The sequence below is a fragment of the Antennarius striatus genome, chromosome 1 (assembly GCF_040054535.1).
Source record: "Antennarius striatus isolate MH-2024 chromosome 1, ASM4005453v1, whole genome shotgun sequence".
In the NCBI taxonomy this organism is placed as follows: domain Eukaryota; kingdom Metazoa; phylum Chordata; class Actinopteri; order Lophiiformes; family Antennariidae; genus Antennarius; species Antennarius striatus.
In genome coordinates this window covers 24,234,910-24,256,629 of record NC_090776.1, presented here as the reverse complement: position 1 = coordinate 24,256,629, position 21,720 = coordinate 24,234,910, and the positions used below count along the sequence as shown (strand labels likewise).

Genomic DNA, 21,720 nt, shown 5'->3' with positions numbered 1-21,720 from the left:
TACCTCCTGCGCTTCCGTAGTCTCTCCCGTCTGTCCCCCAGAATGATAACTGCATTGCTGGGGAAGCAGAGGTGCAGAAAAGAAATGTGGGGAGATTAAATAACTGTTGTCTCCTACAGGACACAAAATAAAGAAGCAAAAACTCTGTTTTTCGAGTCATCCTTTCGCCGGCCCATTCACGACCGTTACAAGTGCACATTTCCAATAACTTTGTGTCATTAATACTCGGGTAATAAGGAAATAATTTCCAGAAAATACCAAAAACAATGAAGAATTAGAGCTATTTTTAAACATCCAGATAGCATTTAATAGATAAATAAGATTACATTATTTTCTCTGTGGGCCTATCACTAGCGAAATTCACATCAACACATCCTGTCCAATGTAAAATTAGTAAATGTTGAATGGATAGTTTACAAGATCTGATGAGTAGAAATGAGTCACGACAGACTCTTCAATACTTAAAATAACTGAAGATGCATTTTCAACAAACAACTGAAAAAATAATCTAGCAGTGCTATAGCTATACCATATGTTGATAAAAAATAAAGTCAAAGTAAAAACTAAAACAAAAATATTTTTAAGTACGCATATTATTTATCTATCTATCTATCTATCTATCTATTACATATATTACAAATGCACAAGTAAAAAAAAAAGTTATGAAAATGCAATAATATAATTAAAAGTGGAAATTATTTGTAATGAACTGTTACAGCTACGGTGCAGCCAAACGTTGTAGAGTCTAGAAAGAACAAACTGTGTCCAGAATCTAGACGCAGTTGGTTTTTGAACACAGGACTGTGGACCAGGACCAGCTGTTATCCTTTTGTCCACTTGGTGGGAGTGTTGCACCAAACAGGCGCTAATCACAAAACGAAGAAAAAGTGACACCGCAGCCCCTCAGTCTGTTTCTGTACATGCTGTGCTGCTGTTCTGGTACCGGTGGCTTGTGTGGAGTGCTGACTGTCAGCTGTTGTTGGGTTTCCTGTGAAAAGACTTCACTCTGCTTGACAAACTAATTTCACAGTATGGCGTTAAACCTCATTATCAACACGAGCAACCCGCCTTTAGGTGAGCGGCAGCCTCCAAAACGACCATTTCATTAGTCGTATGTATAAATTACAGCTAGAAAGCTAATGTTAGCTTGCTTGTCGTCGTGGCACTTCAAACCACAACATGTGGTCTTCTTTAAAGTCTTTTTATTGCTATTAGCTACGTTAAGGTTGTGCATTACACCTATCCTGCACTGCAGTGGGATTGTTATAAATATGCTTCTCTATGAAAAATAACTTTATGAAATTGACACATGGAACACTAACCTTGCAAATTATGGATGATTTAACTCGTTGACGTTAGCTAATCTAAATTAGCTTAGCTGCGTGGGTACTCTTAGTCATATACAAGATCAGATGTTGCTAAAATTTATTTATTATATATCTTAGTAATATGCAAGAGTTTATTGTATGGGATGCTTTATAAGATTTGATACTTCATTGACTATAATTGACCGCGGCTAAACAGCGCTGTGGCGGTGGTGCTGAATATAGCAGTCTGATGCAAGCAAGTTGAAACGCTTAATATGAAGGCATTTAGATGTGAGTGGAAAGCTGGGGAGATGTTAGACACATTTATGCATGACAAGTGACCCTGATTGTGGCTTTGGCAGCATAAAAAAAGTTTTCAAACATTGCCACACATTAATTCAGACGAGTTCTTTGGCCAATAAAGGGTTAATCAAATCCTGAGGCAGGTCAGTGACTGAAGTAAGGATTGGATATTTTTAATGATCACCATCATGAGATTTGGCCTTTTTAAAAATTATGTCAAATTTTTATTTTTTTTATTTTTAACAATGGGCCAACTATAAATAAATCAGTGCACACACATGGACATAGCATGATGTTCTGGTACCATGCACACTGATATCTAGATCAAGATTAGGATTTGAATAAAGATTTCCGTCATAATCTGGACCTGGAGGATAAAATATACATTATACAAATAGTTAATATGAAAGAAAGAAGGCAGAAATAACTTCTTAAATTCCATAGAGGAAATTATGTAAATTTTAATAAAGAGTTGGAGACATGGGCCTTACTAATGTGAAAATGAAAAGTTCATTATGATAAATTAACCAAAGGGTATATGTTTTAGTTACTTTGGTATGATTATGAAGACTCACAATGAAGCCCATCCGTGGGATAATGTTTCTCCTATTTTCTGCAGGGGCTCTTCTGGCAGCAGAACATGTGAAGGACAGTGTGCAAGTGTCGGTAGCAGAGGGAAAAGACACTCAACTCCATGTCTCAGAGTAGGCCACTTGATCTTTAATATTGTGTTACAGAAACTTCAGTATATTTAACTTTCATTTTTAATTTTTTGTGATTTGTTGAATTTAATTATCATTCATCTTAACTTTCCTCTTATTCTTTCCCGCAGTGCTGTCCAGTTCAGTGATTCTAACTCTATCAGTAGGTATTTGGCTAGGGTGGCTCCTGCTTTTGGCCTCTATGGAGCAAATGCAATGGAACAGGCTGAGGTAGGTGTGTGTGTGTGTGTGAGAGAGAGAGAGAGAGAGAGAGAGAGAGAGAGAGTGTCAGTGATGTAATAGTTTGACAGTGCAGACTTTTTTCTGACATTCTGGTGTCTTTAGGTTGACCACTGGTTGGAGTTCAGTGCTCAGCGCCTATGCAGTCAGTCTGCTTTGACTGAGGTACTGGGGGAACTTGATAGAGCCCTTTCCCTACGGACTTTCCTGGTTGGACATTCAGTCACCCTCGCTGATCTTTCAGTTTGGGCTGCCCTCAAATGTCAGTCTTTTTTGTTCTTTTGCTTAAGTGGAATATCTGCCGACGAACTGAAGTCCAACTGCAGCACAACAGGTTGTTCTTGTTTTTTTCTGCAGGTAATGGAGGCTGGCCAAGTCAAGGCAAATCCTTCACCCATGTCAATCGCTGGTTCTTTTTCCTGAGTTCACAGGTTCCCTTCACATCTGTGGGGAACAAGTATTCCTCTAAGAAAGCTACAATGAGCAAATCCAATGTGAGTATTATTGTATGCTTATTATACTGAATAACCTAAGTAAAACTGCATTGTTGAAATAACAATAGCATTTGCTGTTATTGTGTTGCAAAAGTCAACTTGATAAAACCACAGCTATCTTGATAGGTGTCTTTGTCTTCATTTTAATTGTAATTTCCCCTTTATCTGTAACTTTTTTGGTTGAACCAAAGGAGCGTTAAAGTACAAAATCAATGCTATGCAGTTGTTTACCAGAGGGTTGTTGTGTCTTTGTTTGGCAGTCAGATGAGAAGAAGCAGGATGTTGGCAAATTTGTAGATTTGCCAGGAGCAGAGATGGGTAAGGTGGTGGTTCGATTCCCCCCTGAGGCCAGTGGGTAAGTCTTGATCTGTAGATTAGAAGAAGTAAAAATTGTGCATTGTCATCCACTGTGTGAATGTGAAACTGGAGCGTTGTTTGGTGACACATTCTTCTGTCTGTCGGCCTAGATATCTGCATATTGGTCATGCCAAGGCTGCTTTGCTCAATCAACACTACCAGCTTACTTTTAAGGGCAAGCTCATCATGCGGTTTGATGACACCAATCCCGAGAAAGAAAAGGAGGACTTTGAGAAGGTGAAAAACCCTTAGAGCACAGAGAAAAAAATAGTTGTTTGATAGAAATTGAAAGTGGTCTTCTTATAATTCACGTATTAAAAACACTTTTATGGTCTTGTTTATGTATTTGTTTTTCCTTAGGTGATCCTTGAAGATCTTGCCATGCTTCAGATCCATCCTGACCAGTTCACCTACACGAGCGATAGTTTTCCTATCATCATGCAGTTTGGTGAACAGCTGCTCTCGGAGGGTAAAGCCTACATCGATGACACACCTCCTGAGCAAATGAAGCAGGAAAGAGAGCAGCGCGTGGAGTCCAAATGCAGAAAAAACAGTATGTCTTGGGAAAGATGAAATGATTGTCAGTCATAGTGAATATTCAAGCTGAATGCTCATTTTTCTCTTGTCTAGCGGTGGAACAGAACATGAAAATGTGGGAGGAGATGAAAGCTGGGTCAGAGTTTGGTCAGACCTGCTGCATGAGGGCTAAAATGGACATGAACTCCAACAACGGCTGCATGAGAGACCCCACCCTCTTCCGCTGCAAGAATGCACCCCACCCTCGCACTGGAAACACATACAAGTATTTGAATTTAATGAGTCCAAGGAGAGAAATTGTGGTTATTAGTGATAAAAAAAATAAAATGGCAATAATTTGCCCATTATCTTCCATTGTATTTGTGCCAAATATTTGCCAGCATTCTTGAAGTTGTTAAAGCTGTCCCGAATCTGTCCTCCAGAGTATACCCAACGTACGACTTTGCATGTCCCATTGTGGACAGTTTGGAGGGGGTGACCCACGCCCTCAGGACCACCGAGTACCACGACCGTGATGAGCAATTCTACTGGATAATTGATGCCCTGCGCCTCAGGAAGCCTTACATCTGGGAGTACTCCCGACTTAATCTCAACAACACTTTGTTGTCCAAGAGGAAGCTCACCTGGTTTGTTGAGCAGGGATACGTCGATGGATGGTAGGTTCATGCGGCGACTTACTCCGAACATAGAAGTTGGCTATTGCCTTTAAAATTTCCAGAATCATTTCCATCCTCCTATCCTTAATGTATTCTTCCTCCTCATAACTTTTGGGTTTTCTATTTAAACTTATCACTGCCATGTTCACTTTTCTCATCTCAACATCCAGGGATGATCCTCGTTTTCCCACTGTCAGAGGAGTCCTGAGGAGAGGAATGACTGTTGAAGGTCTGAAACAGTTCATAGCATCCCAGGTAAATCTGCCACAGATGGCGATGGGCAGGGAGAAAGGTGCTGTACCTCCTGACACAAAGAGGGTTTTATGATTGCAGACTTAATGGGAGGTGGTGTTCTCTCCACTCTACCAAATGAAACCACACGGAACTATGCAGTACTTCCACCAAGGGGCTTAGTTTGTCTCTTATTTCATATAAATTTCAGTAGTCCCATAATAACCCTAATTTAATTGGCTCTCTTTTTTTGCCCATTCGTCTTCCATATCTCGTGCCAGATAGTTTTTGTGTAACCCTGCAAACATGCAGACAGAAGCAGAAAATAGGACAAACCAACACAAGTAAAATGTCCTTGACAGAGATAACTATTGTATTCTTTTTAGTTAGTGCACACATGGCACAGTGTACACTAATGAGATGTCATGGATTAGCTTAAAACTTCCCTGCGTCTGTGTTTTGTTTAATTTAAAAATGTTTTTTATGGTTCTCTTTCTAGGGTGGATCCAGGTCAGTGGTGAATATGGAGTGGGACAAGATCTGGGCCTTCAACAAGAAGGTAAATTTCATTCTTTGATAATTCTTTATCTAAGTTTAGTGGTATGAATCCGGCTTTTTGCTTGAGGAGTAGTAAGATGATTCTGACTTAAAGTTTTGTTCCTTTTTGTTTAAGCACTGTTTGTTGTTGTAAAATTAAGACCTAAGAATGTCTAATATTTCAAATTGTCCTATAGACTAGTGTCTGTGTCAAAATCTGAATTAAAGACTAAATGTATTCTTTATTATCAATCTGACATTTACAGTGTTTTATAATAAATGTTTTTGATGTGCCGTTTTAAAAGGATGAGATCAACTTCTCAGTTTGTTAGTTTAATTTATATATAAGAGAAAGACAATATGAATGAATGAATATGTAACAAGCTTGAGTTACTTTTGGTTTTGGTGCTGGCATGGCTTCTTAGTGCTTTGCTCTTCTCATTCTGTTAAACTTTTTATTTTGCTGCCTGGTTTCATGCCTCATTACTGCATCTTTATTCTCCACATCACCCCCAGTAACATGGAAATCCTCATAAGTTCAACCTCTGCTTCATTTCACATTGGTTTGTAATCATTTTTCTCGTGCACCATTTCGTCTGTGTGGACATCAGTGTTGCTTCCACTGTGTCGCTGTCCTTGCTGGCACCTGCTACTTCATCCCTCAAGATAATATCTTAAAATGTACATAAACAGAAGTGAGTGAGTTAGACACAGCATGCATAACTATTGCTAGAGAAAGAAACAATCATTATTTTCAGTTTCAAATTAAGAATAGGAAAGGTCTTACATTATGTCTGATTGTAGGAGTTGATGACAGGCTCTAAGGACACATTGTGGACAAGGTGCATTTGGACAGCAATGTTGTATCTTATTAACAGCTTCTTCTGCTTTCGTAAAAGGCTTTGCATGCACCTCCTCCTTGCTGCCTCCTTCAGATAGATAAGAGTTCCTTCATGTGAACTTTAAAATTCCTTTAACAGGAGCTTATGTTTGAATATGCATTAGTTATAGATCGTTCTTGCAACTTTTTGTTGGTGGTCCAATATAGGATTTGATCAGTCTGTGATGACATTAATCAGTAACGGTGTGGTGCAAATTCTACTGTCTCATGCTTTAATGTGTGTGATTTCAGTATTAAGTTTTGTTTTGCTCTCCTCCCATCTACTCAGTGAAAATTACTGCACTACATCTACAGGAATGTTTTTCTCAAATGAAGATTTTGTTGTCAGTGGACAGAAACCTTTCATATATTAACAATTTATTTTAAAGCAGTTCAAGGACTATTTTGTGTCTAGCTGATACTTTTTGTGAACTTGCACCAGATAGTTTTATTCTAAGTTGACTTGGTCAATGAATAGAAGTAAGGTCAACAGGTATGTCATAAGGATTGGCATTTGAAGGAAAAATACTCTTCAGGTTGAAGGTTGATGATGATGATTGATTGATTGTGGTAGCGTGTTCCTGATGCCTTCCTGGTATCCAGCATAGTGTGTTCTTCTTTTGTTAGTAGCAGCATGTGAGTTGATTACTATCACCATCTGGTGGGCATGTTCCATTACTAGCAGCACAAAAAAACAATCAAGACAAAACAGTTTTGTGAGAATTTACAGTGTATACTAGTCATTTTTAAATAAATGTAATGACTATCCCAATATTTGAGTTTAATGGGACCGTCACTGATTAATTAGACACATTTATAAGCAACTATAATTGTAAAAGTTGCAATAAAACAAAAGATGTAACAAAGCTTGGTTGACTCAGTTGAGTTACTAAATATGAATTGAGATTTGATCTGCTGTCTCTGCAGGGGGTGTTATTTGTACTGCTGAATGCAGTGTACTTTGTGGTGTTAAGTAAATTTTTTGAACATTATAGCACTTCTCTTGACACTTGCTGTCATTTTTGTTTCCCCTTCTAAGTTGGGCATCTCTGTTTGCTTCTGTTTTGTTTTGTTGGGCAACAGAAAAAGTCCATATTATAAGCGATCACTGGATTCATTCAGTACATATTTGCAATTCATTGTCGAAGAAAAATATATTTTATCTGTCCAGTTTATAAACATTAGAGTTTAGGGTTTTCTTCCAGTATTGGTAAATCAAAAATATACACAAGATAAAAAAAGGAGGATTTAATAGTATCAACGTCAAAGCAATGAAAGGAATTTGTCAACAGTCCATTCTGTTTAAATGTTTGTCTACCTTTTTCCTCTCTCTCCCCCCCTTTCTGTATCTGACATTAAACAGCATGTCACTCTTCTGTTTCCAAGCTGCCAGTTAGCTGTCTGAAGGTACTCCTCCACCATCTTCTCTCTGCTTTCATAATGGGCTGGTTTGTAGCGTTCACTATGTCACCAGCCAGGCAGATTTACATATGTTTGTTTGTATGAGTTGAAGAGAACGCGTCGAAGAGAACGCATTAAAAACAATCAAATATGTGGGTGTACAGCACTGTTTTTTAATTTGACCTGTAGAGGGTGCAGTACAATAGCGAATCAGCAATCTTGTATCATGGCATAAAGTTCATGAAACAATTTAAAATAATCCGTTTTTCTCTCTTCAATTCATGTTGTTTTCTTTTCCATTTTGTTGCTTTCATCGACTTAATTTCTGCATCTGTTGATTTGAGTAGTTTGCGTTGTTCTGATTTAAGTGTTTAAAACATAATTTGTTTTGAGAAAATTATTGTGACTTTGGAGATGTAGAAGAAGCCTTTGGTTTAAACCGACGCTTTGTAGAGAAGAAACGGTTTGATGGTTTAGGAAATGCTGCGTGTCTATGTCCGGGTTTAGTTATAATTTGTGACCTAATCTAAAAATCAGTGAGTTAGGCTGATTTAAACCCAAGCGGTAATGTTGTCTGAATGTTCTAAACTGAATTTAAATCTTTTCAATATTGTTTACATAAATGGTAAATTATATTAAAAACACCCATGAACTTCACCAGCTTTAAATCATCCTCATCCTCTCCTTCCTTTCCTTCATCCGTTAGGCCATTGTAGATTTAAAGATGGGCAGTTAAGGCCAGATCCACATTTAATGACTGCATCCACTATATAATATTTGGCTTATTAATATACACTGAAGCTCTCACCAAAGGGACAGTTTATGTAACAACCACATCATTTTTATTTTTAGGGAGTCAGAGGACACTGAGCTTTTCATTCCATCATTATTATTGTTACTGTAATTTCAACATGGAGCCTGCTTACTGAAAATACCTATTTCTGGTGTATTGTGAAGCAGTTGGTGTATCTGTACACTAAAACATTTGGTTTTTGTGTTTTTGCTTGGACCATCTGTTCTCATGCTCATCATAGATTGTTTGGGCTTGAGCCGGCAGTGAATCTTAGTGGTGGCTATAAACACCAGCAGAAGAAAGGCTTGGTCCCCTCCATACGTTAATCACATCACAGCTTTTCTTTCTCAACTCATCTTTCTGCTTGTGTCTTATACTTTGTTCATTTCTTCCTTACTGAGCTGGAGCTGGAGTTTTTATTGATTTCTGTTGGAGTTTGCATTCAGTGAAAACTGTTTTTTAAAATAAAGCCATATTGTTTTCTTCTTTGTCCTTTCATTGTTCAGCATTTTGTTTGTTGAAATTAGTGTGCCTTTAAATTTATTGACCTGTGTGTATATATGTGTCTCTGTATGTATGTGTGTGTTAGGTTATCGATCCAATCACTCCCAGGTTCACGGCTCTCTCCAGCTCCTATGTGGTACCTGTTTCTGTCCCAGATGCTACAGAGGAGATGAAGGAGGTGGCCAAGCACCCAAAGGTTAGAGCTCTGTCTTTGATCATTCTAATCCTTGCTTCATTCATACACGCTTTGAGTAGAGAAACATGAATTTTTGCTCTTGTTAACTAGGCAGTACTCTTTCTCAAAGGTAAAACTCATTCTTCTGGCATTATTCTGTCTGGCAGCGACGTGCAGCGAGATTCGCGGCGGTGATACACCGACGTTAAAGTCAGTTCTATGAGTAAAACAGTGTCGCATTTGCCAGTAAATTAGCAGCCTGACATTAAAAACTAGTTAAAAAATTGTTCAGGACACACAGCAGCAAATAGCTGCACCTCACCTCCGACTGGACTACCGATCGATCGAAACAATATTTAATTAATAAACAAAGACGAACGTCGGAGCTTAAATATCTGCTTCAGACTTCAGATCAGGAAATAATCTGCCCTGTTAGCACTGAGTGGTCCACTCGTAATGAATTTAAACAGTTTTTAATGTCAGGTTTTTGAATATGCGTGTTGACTTCTTTCTAAGATGGCAAAGTGATCAAGTGATCAGGTTTCCTTGATGACGCTCAGAACGGCCTCATTGAAATAACAATAGCTGTTCACAGCTGATTAAAGGTACTCACAGTCATGAATGCTCTAGCTAGTGGACGGATAGCGCAACTACAGCCACTAGTTTTTTAAATCTATTTTAATTTTTTTATTATATACGCCTTATAATCCGGTGCGCCTTATATATGAAATGAATTATAAAATAAACAACTCTTTAAAGGTGTGCCTTATGGTGCAGAAAATACTGTAGGTATTTTATTCTAACTCATCATTGTTTAAATTCTATGTTCATCCAGAATGCAGAGGTGGGCCTGAAAGAGGTCTGGTATGGACCCAGAGTTTTTATTGAGGGAGCTGACGCTGAGACATTCTCAGAGGGAGAGATGGTCACCTTCATAAATTGGGGCAACCTCATCATCACCAAGATCAACAAGTACAAAGGATTATTAGTCACTTAATTCATATTGGGTCACATTGTATCGCATTAAAATAACACAGTGCTTTTCCACGTGTCTGTCTCCAAACTTTACTATTCAGAGGGGCTGATGGTAAGGTTGTATCCATGGAGGCTCGCCTGAATCTGGAGAACAAGGATTACAAGAAAACTACAAAGATCACTTGGCTGGCTGACACAAACAATGCCCCTCTGCTGCCCACCATCTGCATCAACTACCAGCCTCTCATCACCAAAGCAGTCATCACAAAAGACGACAACTTTAAAGACTACATTAATAAAAGCAGCAAGGTTTGTAATTTTAACCCGCAGTGTTGCCCTGGTTATTTTTAAATCTTGTTGACTTTGTGTGGTCGTTACTCTCAGTTGGAGGAGAAAATGCTTGGAGATCCATGTCTGAGGAGCCTGAAGAAAGGAGATATGATTCAGCTTCAAAGACGAGGCTTCTACATCTGTGACCAGCCCTATGAACCAGTCAGGTGGGAGGAAACAGAGTGCAAGGAAATATCTGCACTGATGTATCAAATCAGATGAAGTCAACGTTATTTATAGAGCACTTTTCATAAAAAATGCAATACAAAGTGTTGTACAAAATTAAAATAAAAAAGAATTAAAAAAAACAAACAAAAAATTACGATCAACCCCTCCCCCATGCTGTCAAACCATAACAGTTCTCTGACGATCCATGATCAACTATGTTCACAGTCCTCATAGCTGTAAGGAGAGCCCCTGTGTTCTGCTCTACATTCCTGATGGACATGTCAAGGAGATGCCAACTGCTGGATCCAAGGACAAGAGCAAGAATCAGGCCTCCAAAAGTGCAGTGAGTACTTCTCAAGTACAAACTATAAAGCAAGCTTGTGTGTTTGACACTTGTGCACTGTGGTCTTTTGTTTCCTTTCTTCTACTTGGTGAGAATGCGAAATGTTCTATTATAGTTTATTGTTTAAGCTACTTACTTAGAGGGAGATGTCAGGAAAATCACGAGGAAACGTTTCCCTCCTGCAAGGTTGTCCAGGGATGGGGTTGGTATAGAGAGGTGGTCAAACCCTGTCAGACCTCACACAGGTGGTTCTTGTCACAATTCATCTGTTTGACTACAAAAACAAATTTTATTTAAACAGTCCATCTCAAATTTGCCTGTGCTGCTTCACAGCCGGTTGAGCATACAACAGAAGTGGTGGATGCCAACCTCTAACCTGTATTGCAAAGACTGACCAAAGAGAGATGAATCTGTGCTCAAAGTATATCTATTCTCAGTATTAATAACACCATGGAAATGGATTAGAAGAAAGAAATAGCATCTCAATCATGTCCAGCAGTACCTGCAATGTGTGGGTGTTTTTCTCCGTCTCAGAATCTGCCTTATCTCTCATCTTAGCCTGTTGCTCCTTCCAACGCTGCCTCAACCTCAGCCCCAGCACCTCCCTCAGTCTCAGCTGGTGATTTGTTTTCAAGCATTGTAGCACAAGGCGAAACTGTCCGCCAGTTAAAGACAAGTCTCCCAAAGGCTCCCAAAGACCAGGTGGACAAGGCAGTTCAGCAGCTGCTTTCTCTAAAGGTACACCGACTGAAGTGTAATGTAGGCAAGACCAGATAAAGACAGATTCGTTTTTGTGACTTGAAGTTTCATTCAATCCCTTCTCCTTCTATAGGCACAATTTAAAAAGCTGACTGGTACGGACTACAAGCCAGGCATGACTCCTCCAACTTCTGATCCAGCTCCACCCACAGAACCAACAGGCCCTGCCTCCTGCCCTCATGCCCGTGTTGCTCAGCAGGGTGAGCTGGTCAAGAAACTGAAGGCAGAGCAGGCACCTAAGGTAACCTCATTTTACTGTTCATGTGTACATCTGTGTGTCCATTTAGCACCGACTTCCTCAAAAGCAATGCTTTGTCCAGTGAATTTGCGTTCAAAGTCATTTGAATAGACATTCTCTTCTAGTGACCCCATTAATTTGTCCCATCATTAATCATGCCCCTACATTATTTGCATGCCATACAAGTTTGGCTCTAAACTACCAACCCATTTAAACTGGTTTGTTGATGGCACCAGGGCCAGATAGATGCAGCAGTGAAGCAGCTCCTCGCTCTCAAAGCAGAGTTTAAAAAACTGACCGGTCAGGATTACAAACCAGGAATCACTCCTTCCACTCTTGCTTCCTCTGAGCCTCCTCCTGTGACTTCCATCTCCTCCTTCGTTTACTCTTCCTCTTCCTCCCCTCCTGACCTGTATCACCATGTTGCACAACAGGGTGAGATGGTCAGGAAGCTGAAGGCAGAGCAAGCACCTAAGGTACCTGAATATTTTTTGACCGGTTACCGTTCATGTCCACATCTTTTACATTTAGTACTGCTGTCCCAGCCCCTCCCCCTCCTTTTCTTAAGCAATTTTAAGTCATTGGCATCTTCTTCTTCTTTTCCTTTCGGCTTTTCCCTTCAGGGGTCGCCACAGCGAATCAATTGCCTCCATCTAACCCTGTCCTTTGCCTCCTCTTCACTCACACCAACTACTTTTCATGTCCTCTTTCACCACTTATAATTTTTCCACTTAATTTTTGTGGAATTATTTCAGTCAACATTCTCTGTAAATGATTTGTCCCATCATTAATCGTGTTACCACATCGTTTGTTTGTCAGTCAAGTTTATCTCTCATTACCCTCAACTCTAAACTGGTTTGTTGATGATACCAGGACCAGATTGATGCAGCAGTGAAGCAGCTCCTCGCTCTCAAAGCAGAGTTTAAAAAGCTGACCAATCAGGATTACAAACCAGGGATGCCCCCTTCCAATCGTACTTCATCTGCTCTTTCACCTGTGACCTCCTTCTCCTCTTCCTCCTCCTCATCTTCCACTTCCTCTTCTCCTTCTGGCCTGTATGGTCGTGTTGCACAACATGGTGAAGTTGTGAGAAAACTGAAGTCTGAGAAAGCCTCAAAGGTATTCTGGTGCAGATAGAAGCGACTCTGTGATTGAAAAGTGTCAGATATTATGAAATGACTGAGTGGAATGTCTTTTGGTGTGTCACTAGTCTGATTAAGGTCCCACCCAAACAAAGGAAAAGCAGATCAGCTTTACAGTTTTACTATAATTATTATTTTATTTTGCATTATTTATGAATCTGTAATATCAGAGAAAAAATTTAGATTTGAAGCCAGATTTTCAGAACAAAGTCACTGGTTAAAACTGCCAGCAGCAAGCTGCCAGACAATTATTACAAATTCATGGAAAAATAAGTACACTTTCTTACTCCAGCAGCCTCTGCAGATAAATTCCATATTTCTTAGAGGTAGCGGTGATTTCACATTCATCGATCTAGGAAAGCCTCTGCAGTTTGGGCCAATATAAACATATTTGCAGTAACAGCAAAACTTCAGCAGGAGTCCGATGTTTCTTCATATCATGATTTTATTAATATTATTTTTAAATTTGGGAAACAGAAGAATATACAAGAAAGGAATTCTTAAAAGGTATAAAACAAGGATGGGTTACCTAGTAACATTAAAATAAACAAAGCAAACTATGAATTACACAGAATAAAAACTACAACTAAAGAAACAAATAATGAAAAGCTTAGCCCTTCCAGTGATTTGGAAAATTGGCCTTTAGACTCATATGTTTATATAAATTTCTTATCACAAACATCTGGATATTTTATAATCTTAAGGTAAATATGAATGTGTTTACCTGATTTATAAAAGCTGAATGACCTGAATCGTTGTGCCTGCGTTGACAGGACCAGATTGATGCAGCAGTGAAACAGCTGCTCGCTTTGAAAACAGAGTACAAACAAATCACAGGTCAGGAGTACAAACCTGCAACAGCCCCTGTTCAGAAGGCCCCCGCCCCAGTGGAGAAAGCACCTGCTCCAGTTCAGAACAGCGCTGCTCCTTCCGAAAGCAGCCTCTTTGAGAAGGTTTCCACTCAGGGAGAATTGGTCCGGAAACTAAAGGCTGAAAAGGCCCCCAAGGTAAGAAATGGACCACAGAGTGAAAAGAAATATACTGGTACCTTAAGAAAAAGCGAGTTGAAAAGATGACTGTCCCCCTTTGCAGGACCAGGTTGATGAAGCCGTCAAGACTCTTCTGGACCTGAAGACCAAGTACAAAACGCTTACTGGACAAGAATACAAGCCTGTAGCTGCTGCCGGAGCAACTGGAGGAGAGGACAAAAACCGCAAGGAGAAGGAGAACAAGTCTGAGAAACAAGGAGGAGGAGGGAAGAAAGGTAAAGGAGAAAAAGCAAGCCAGGGCAAAGATGCCTCAGGAGGAACAGGAGGCTCAGGAGATGGACAAGGATCAAAGAAACAAACACGGTGAGAGACTGACATCAGAAGAGTTGAGAAGTAAATCCACCCTTCTCAAGCAGCAAGCACAATGTTTAAAGTTGAACTGGAGTACTTGATGCGTGATATCAGTCCAAATTATCATTTTTAATACAAATAATAATAATATTGATATTGAGGAACTTAATTTTATTTACTTTATGCATCTGAAGTCAAAATTTCGACTTTGAAACCTTTGAAGTGTAAATTTATTAAACTATAATTTGAAACATCAGCTTATTTATTTCAGAAATTGTAAATATAGTGACATTATTTATGTACATATATATATATATATATATATATATATATGTACATATATATGTGTACAAGTGTGGAGTGTAAAGATAATTTCCCCATTTCTGTGGACAAATAAAGTGTTAGTGATTTAACCTTTAATTTAATCTTAATTAGAAATATTCTGTCCTGTGCAGCAAGGCTTTGCAGACTGAAGTGAAGTGAAGTTAAATGAATATCGTCTTTTGGGTCAAACAGATTTATGGCAAGACAACAGTTACAGTTGTTTGTACTTTAGGTTACTTTACTGACATTGATTGGGCTAATAAAAAGCGTCATACTGAATTATCCTGGTAGAATTCTGTATTAATCATATCAGAGTAAACAGAATGTTTAACAAGTAGAGTTCTTTCGTATGGAGGTGGTTTGATAACAGCGGATGGATAGTTAATCAAACCATGAGTTGTATACTTTAACCTTTAAACAAATGCAGCAGCTTTATGAGGACAGAGGCACATGCTTGGATTTGTTTTTTGGACACGGAAGATGGATCGTCTGTATGCACAACTCTCCACTGCTGTAGTTAAACAACTGAAGACACTTTTTTTTCCCTTTTAATATTCCTATTCGGTGAGTTGAAATGGCTGGTATGTTTTTCATGTGCTTGATTTGTGCTTGTGATTTGTTGTCAGCCTCAAGGACGTCCAATTGCTCAGTGATTGTACTGCTTGACTAATGCATATAAATATTTATATCTTGCATGTTTTTTTTATTTCTAGTAAAAAACACATTTGGCTCATCGAGGCGCACAAACACCTACAACCCTCATTCTGAAGACCTGCTTAGGTTAACAGTGAAGGCTTTAATACAAGATGCAAAAAGTAGAATAAAAGCAAAACAGTTGCGTTCCTCAAGTAAAGACTAATAATTTTGATCATGCTATTGTGTTCTGATTTCACGTTCAGGCTCTACTTCTGTTGTTAATGAGCTGGTTTGTTGGTTTAATAGTTGATGATGTGTTTTGAGTTGCATGTTTGGCTGGATTTGGAATGGCAGTGTATTTCCTAGTATTTTGTTCTTATGCACTCAGGAGCCATCTTTGACCTGGAGCTTCAATAGCTAGTCTGCCATGTTCATCAGTTTTCAAGCTATAGCAGTTTTCCGATTTGTTCTACAACTATAATTTGACAGTCTAGGGTTCGGCCATTTGTCATCAAAAATTGAAAACCATTTGAGTAACAAATACTTGAATACAGGGCCAGGAAAAAAGAATGAAGTCTAAATCACCAAAAATGTTCTAAGAATTCAACAAGTTTTCTTGACACACACATATATGATGTAGGTTATGTGTGTCACAAGCTCATTGCTTGCATTGCATTGCCATCAGACTAACTTTGTCTCTTACAGGTTAGGGTTGGAGGCCAAGAAAGAGGAGAACCTTTCTGACTGGTACTCACAGGTGACCTAAAATGATACAAATTATTACACAATTTAATCATTTTATTTCTCCTGCCAAATGGTACGACTAAACTGATATTAACATAAAGAAAGAAATCATCAAAAAGTCTCATCTGAAGCATCTTTTGAAAATTCCCCTTTAAATGCAATTTTACTCATCTCCTCCAGGTCATCACTAAAGCAGAGATGATCGAGTACTATGATGTTAGCGGCTGTTACGTGCTACGGCCATGGTCCTTCGCCATCTGGGAAAGCATCAAAGAATTCTTCGATCGGGAGATAAAGAAACTGGGTGTGGAAAACTGCTACTTCCCGATGTTTGTCTCTCAGGCTGCCCTAGAAAAAGAAAAGTCTCACATTGAAGACTTTGCCCCAGAGGTAAAAAAAAAAAAAAGAAATCGACACTAAAGGAAAGAAAATGCATGCATGCATTACAGCATTAAAGGCAGTAAAAAATCCACACTACTGTATAGAAAAGATACAAATATTACGAATTATTGAAATAATACAACTACATGATGTTAATTTGATATTGTCAACTTTTTCAGGTTGCCTGGGTAACGCGATCAGGAAAGACTGAGCTGGCTGAGCCCATCGCTGTCAGACCCACCAGTGAGACAGGTGTGAAACACAGCTTTTTACACTAAAGACCAGTCAGCGAATATCAGTACAGATGTCCATAAAATATGCATAAAGTACATCTAAGTAATGATTCTGTGATGCAGTTTTGTATCAATTTGCCCTGAAATGTATGGTTTGACCCTTTGGCCCTGTTTTGGTTTGCTTTAGTGATGTACCCTGCCTACGCTAAATGGGTCCAGTCCCACAGAGACCTGCCAATAAAGCTCAACCAGTGGTGTAATGTTGTGGTCAGTAGTCTCCCACAATTTCATCTATACCATCTTCATTCAGAGTTTTTAATGTATATCCCATGGAGTCCTGAATTACTTTTCTCTTGACTAACCTCTTTTTCCTTCACTTCCCACTCCAGAGATGGGAGTTCAAACATCCCCAGCCCTTCCTGAGGACAAGAGAGTTCCTGTGGCAGGAGGGACATTCAGCCTTTGCCACCAAAGAGGAGGCAGAGGAAGAGGTATCCACAAGCACCCCAGTGCTGTTGTTTCAGTACTGAGTCGTGTAGAACATTCAATGTAGGGTTGAGCCGGGTACTACGAGTATCCGGTACGGATAAAGCGTTTTTGACGAGTACAAGCATTACAAGACTAAAACTCGTCAATACTCGTGCTCGGATGCTGAAGAATCCGCATGACCAGCGGTCCCCAACCTTTTTTGCGCCATGGACAGGTTTCATTTAAGAAAATATTTTCACGTACCAGCCTTCATTTGCTAGATAATCGTTAATGATTGTTAATCATTATGCGTCATTCCGTACAGACGTCATTTTTCAAAATAAATCATCTTTAGACTTGTAATCAATAAAAAAAAGAAAGTCAAACATTCGGTGCCGCTCGGTACCTAATGTCCCGTGACCCGGTGGTTGGGGACCACTGACATAGACGGATGGAGCAGAACAAAGAATCTCTGCTCTTAGTTTGACACTTTAACTCTTCAGTTCAAATTAACAATTTATATACTGTATAGATATTTTAACAGTTAAATATGGTGCGTGCACACACACACACACACACATGGTCTCTCTCGCTCTAAAAATCAAAAAAATCAAAGGGTAAAGAAGAAAAACAATGAGAAAGTTGTGTTGAGTATGACAATTCTTGTTCATGCATACTTTGTAGTTCATAATTTCCTATGCGTTGTTTTCATTAATGCACTTCATGCTCTGAGTTCATGAAAAACTTTATTGATCAAAAACATTGATTTGAATCTCAATTTTTAAGCTGTTCTGTAGATAGTTTTAAAATAAACAGTAAATATAGCAACTTCTGATCAATCCATATCAATTTCAGACTTAAAATAGTCAAACCGCACCCACTTCCGCTTTATGTCCCACCCATTCCGAGTACAGATACGGATACAGATAATTTAGATGGTTGAACAGATACAGATAATGGTGTACTCACTCATCCCAAATTCAAAGTACCAAAATTTGTATATATTTAACTATGGTGTGTCTAAGCAGCGCATATATGTCTGCTTTGCATGTTATTTATTTTTAGGTGCTTCAGATCCTGGAACTCTATGCCAAGGTTTATGAGGAGCTGATGGCAATCCCTGTGGTGAAAGGAAGGAAGACCGAGAAGGAGAGGTTTGCTGGAGGAGATTACACCACCACGGTGGAGGCATTCATCTCTGCCAGTGGCCGAGCTATTCAGGTACTCCAGTAAACAAGAGTAGTCATCATTCATTCAAGTTGAGGAAAACAGAATTTTATAATTGATTTGTAGATTTCAATACCTTTTCGATGATAGCTCAATGTTCAACAGTTAGTTGCAGAAAGTAAAGAAACTGCAGAGGTAGACATTGTTTCATGATAACTTGTCGCTTCCACTCAGGAAGAAAGTTTGGACTTGTTTAACCACATTGTGAAAAAAAAAGTCAGCTGGGCATTACGTTATGTTTCCTCAGGGTGCTACTTCCCACCATCTGGGTCAGAACTTTTCCAAGATGTTTGAGATCATGTTTGAGGATCCGAAGAGGCCAGGTGAGAAACAGCTGGCCTACCAGAACTCCTGGGGAATCACAACCAGGACCATCGGAGTCCTTACTATGGTCCATGGAGACAACATGGGACTTGTACTTCCACCCAGGGTGGCATGTCTGCAGGTACAGTAGAGATGTTTTACCAAAGACACAAATGATAACAATACATTTTTCTATTTGTGTGGGGTTTGTTTTTTTGTTTTGTTTTTTATTGATAAAATTTGACTTTGCTTTTCCAGGTTGTAATCATCCCTTGTGGAATCACCGCTTCCCTCCCAGAGCAGGAGAAAGAGGCATTGTTGACCCAGTGCTCCAAATACCTGAACAGGCTGCAAGATGCAGGCATCAGGGTAAAGGTCGACCTCAGAGACAACTATTCCCCTGGGTGGAAGTTCAACCACTGGGAACTTAAGGTAAAGGAACAAAATGATAGCATTTGTTAATTAAATGCTTTAACAGAGTAGGAAAATATAAAAGTTAGGTAATATCAACAGCCTGGGGTTGTGACCATATTTATAGTTACGGTGGCTGCTAGTACTTATATTTCGATCTATGTTTCTTGTCCAGGGTGTCCCTATCCGTCTGGAAGTAGGGCCTAAAGATATGCAGCAGCGTCAGTGTGTTGCAGTGAGGAGAGACTCAGGTGTAAAGATCACAGTTCCAGAAACTGAGGTGGAGAAGGAGCTGCTTGTCTTGTTGGAAGACATCCAGAACAGCCTGTTTAAGAAGTAAGATGCAGCACCGCACATCGGGATAGACTCGATACTATGTTTGGATTATTTAACTGATTGATAATTAAAAAAATATAGAGAAATTTAAGATCCATTTTGTTAAAAATAGGTCATCAAATATGGAACATATCAAAAAAGACTTAAAAATAGAAAAGGCATGTTTTTACCATTAGTGTAGAGGAATTACTGGTAGATAAAACTCAATAAGTCACATTTAGAGTCACATCCCAGCAAATGGCAGATTACCTGGTGAACATAGTAGAATGTTTAGTGTCTTTAGAGACAGATTCTTCCCTTCCAGAGTTTTTTAGAGAGCAGAGGTAGGCAACCAAAAACATAATCTAAATTTAAGTGGACTGAATGTTGTTTCAAAAGAAATTTAATGTTTACATATTACTGCTGCTGCCACTAGTTGACCAAAAACAAAAAGTTATTAAACAACCTGTTTCCCAAACAGCTGGGCGGTAACACGTTTAAAGAAATAAATTGAATAGACAATGAAAATCCAGCTGTGAATGTGAAGGAGGTTTTTACATGCGTCAAACATAAAAGAATGTGTTTGCTTTTGTCAGAGCTTCATCTGACTTGAAGAATAGCATGGTGGTTGCAGACACAATGGAACAGTTCCAGAAGGAGTTGGAAAATGGCAAGGTGAGTAACACAACCAGCCTTCTGTCTGCCCTCACGTAAGTAAATGACCAATAATACATGTGCCTTGCTTGATAGATCGTCCAGATCCCATTCTGTGGAGGAATTAAGTGTGAGGATTGGATCAAGACAACCACTGCCAAGTACGTCCTATGTATTTGATATGATGGCTGAACATTGTTTTAACACGAGTATCCATCAAATATGAGTCAGTGCAGAGAGAAAAAAAATGTTTTTCATCATTTCATGTCATTATTTGTCTTCTTTACATTGTTACGTCATGTTTACATTTGGAAAATACAAAATGTTAAATATTATTCAAATCTGGCATACGTCACAGCTATGGCCAAATTCTTTTAATTTTGACAGCTACTTTTGTGCTTTGCTATTTTGTAGGGACCAGGACTTGGAGCCTGGAGCTCCATCTATGGGCGCCAAGAGCCTCTGTATCCCCTTTTCCCCTCTGAAGACACTTCAGCCGGGTCAGATGTGTGTTAGCGGCAAGGAGCCTGCCCAGTTCTACACTCTGTTCGGCCGCAGCTACTAAACACATCCTTAGCTGGAGCAAGATGGTCTATTATAGTCAAAAAGGGCTTCCCTGTCTTTTCTTATCTCTGTTGACCTCTTTTTTTTTTCAGGTGTCTTCTTTTATGGAGGTGGGGAAGTAAGTTTAGATTATGGATATGATGTTTTTTTGGTTTTCTATCATGTTAGCACTGTTATTATACATTTGAAAAAAGTGGAGATAGGCAGGGTTTTATAATAGGATGGTAAGCAATTTTCAGCAAAGTATTAAACCTTTCCCATGTATAACCTGTGATCTTTTTTTTTCAAATTATGGCAAATAAATGTGGAAACCATTTGTGAATTTTTTCCCTCTGCATTTATGAATTTACTGGGATGTTATTCGGAAAGTTCCTAAAGAGAACATCAGGGGGAAAATACACGGTGCCTGTTAGCTATCCCATGTCACTGTGTCGGGAACTCTGCAATTGCTTAGTCTTATATGGGATGTTATCATCACAGCTTTATCAGCCCTCTTGTCTGTGTAAATGTTACACTAAAGGTCTCAAAGTTCAGACTGAGTAAAAAATTCTGATCCAATCAAGAGTCCAATTTCAAATGCTTTGATGAAAAGTGTATTTTTAAGAATCTAACATGTCCCAGTATGACCCAGCAACTTATCTATAATAAAGAAATTTCCATCGTAAACTGCTCTGCATTGTTGTTTGGTCCTCAGTGGTTGGCAGTATCTCAGTGGCTTATTGAATTATTACTGGTGTTGTTCCACTCCGAGGGCTGTTTGTCAAAGGGAAATAAGTCATTGAAAGTACTTGCAATGACACAAAATACTTATGACTACCTAACAATAATATAATAAAACCCAAATGCCAAACTAGAGTACCATAAAGCTTCACACTGATTGTTATGAGCTTCAAAACAATTTGCTGTTACTAGATAAAGGCATTTGTTAAAGTGTTACTTTTAAGTAATGGTGTGCTTGTAAGGAATCTATGGAGTACTTGTTACATTCCTTGGTTACATATTATTGGACCACACTTTGAATTTATTTTCAAAATAAAATTGGTACCTGT

At 38.9% G+C, this 21,720-nt stretch overlaps 1 protein-coding gene across 3 annotated transcripts; it reads left to right on the top strand.

Moving 5' to 3' along the window:
- The first annotated feature begins 922 nt into the window (after positions 1 to 922).
- eprs1 (glutamyl-prolyl-tRNA synthetase 1) lies at positions 923 to 20,988 on the top strand. Of its 3 annotated transcripts, XM_068319115.1 has the most exons (35): positions 923 to 1,074; positions 2,230 to 2,314; positions 2,443 to 2,542; positions 2,657 to 2,813; positions 2,909 to 3,045; positions 3,306 to 3,400; positions 3,513 to 3,639; positions 3,763 to 3,955; positions 4,033 to 4,204; positions 4,362 to 4,595; positions 4,766 to 4,850; positions 5,326 to 5,385; positions 9,027 to 9,137; positions 9,952 to 10,088; positions 10,193 to 10,400; positions 10,476 to 10,588; positions 10,815 to 10,932; positions 11,491 to 11,670; positions 11,765 to 11,932; positions 12,166 to 12,405; positions 12,803 to 13,048; positions 13,845 to 14,078; positions 14,164 to 14,423; positions 16,077 to 16,128; positions 16,296 to 16,505; positions 16,676 to 16,748; positions 16,917 to 16,996; positions 17,119 to 17,220; positions 18,263 to 18,418; positions 18,672 to 18,869; positions 18,986 to 19,159; positions 19,314 to 19,474; positions 20,050 to 20,128; positions 20,204 to 20,268; positions 20,522 to 20,988. In XM_068319115.1, exons 1-35 carry the CDS (start codon positions 1,032 to 1,034, stop codon positions 20,670 to 20,672), a joined length of 5,004 nt encoding a protein of 1,667 aa, XP_068175216.1. In that variant the 5' UTR covers positions 923 to 1,031; the 3' UTR covers positions 20,673 to 20,988. The 3 variants fall into 3 exon arrangements, with proteins under 3 accessions (XP_068175216.1, XP_068175225.1, XP_068175234.1); XM_068319124.1 differs by lacking the exon at positions 12,166 to 12,405; XM_068319133.1 differs by lacking the exons at positions 12,166 to 12,405; positions 12,803 to 13,048.
- Positions 20,989 to 21,720: the final 732 nt, after the last annotated feature.

Coding starts and splice junctions, on each gene's coding strand:
- eprs1 (XM_068319115.1), top strand. CDS start 1,032: ATGGCGTTAAACCTCATTATCAACACGAGCAACCCGCCTTTAG. Junction 2,814..2,908: donor AGTTTGGGCTGCCCTCAAAT/GTCAGTCTTTTT, acceptor TTTTTTCTGCAG/GTAATGGAGGCTGGCCAAGT. Junction 17,221..18,262: donor AAGAGGAGGCAGAGGAAGAG/GTATCCACAAGC, acceptor ATTTATTTTTAG/GTGCTTCAGATCCTGGAACT.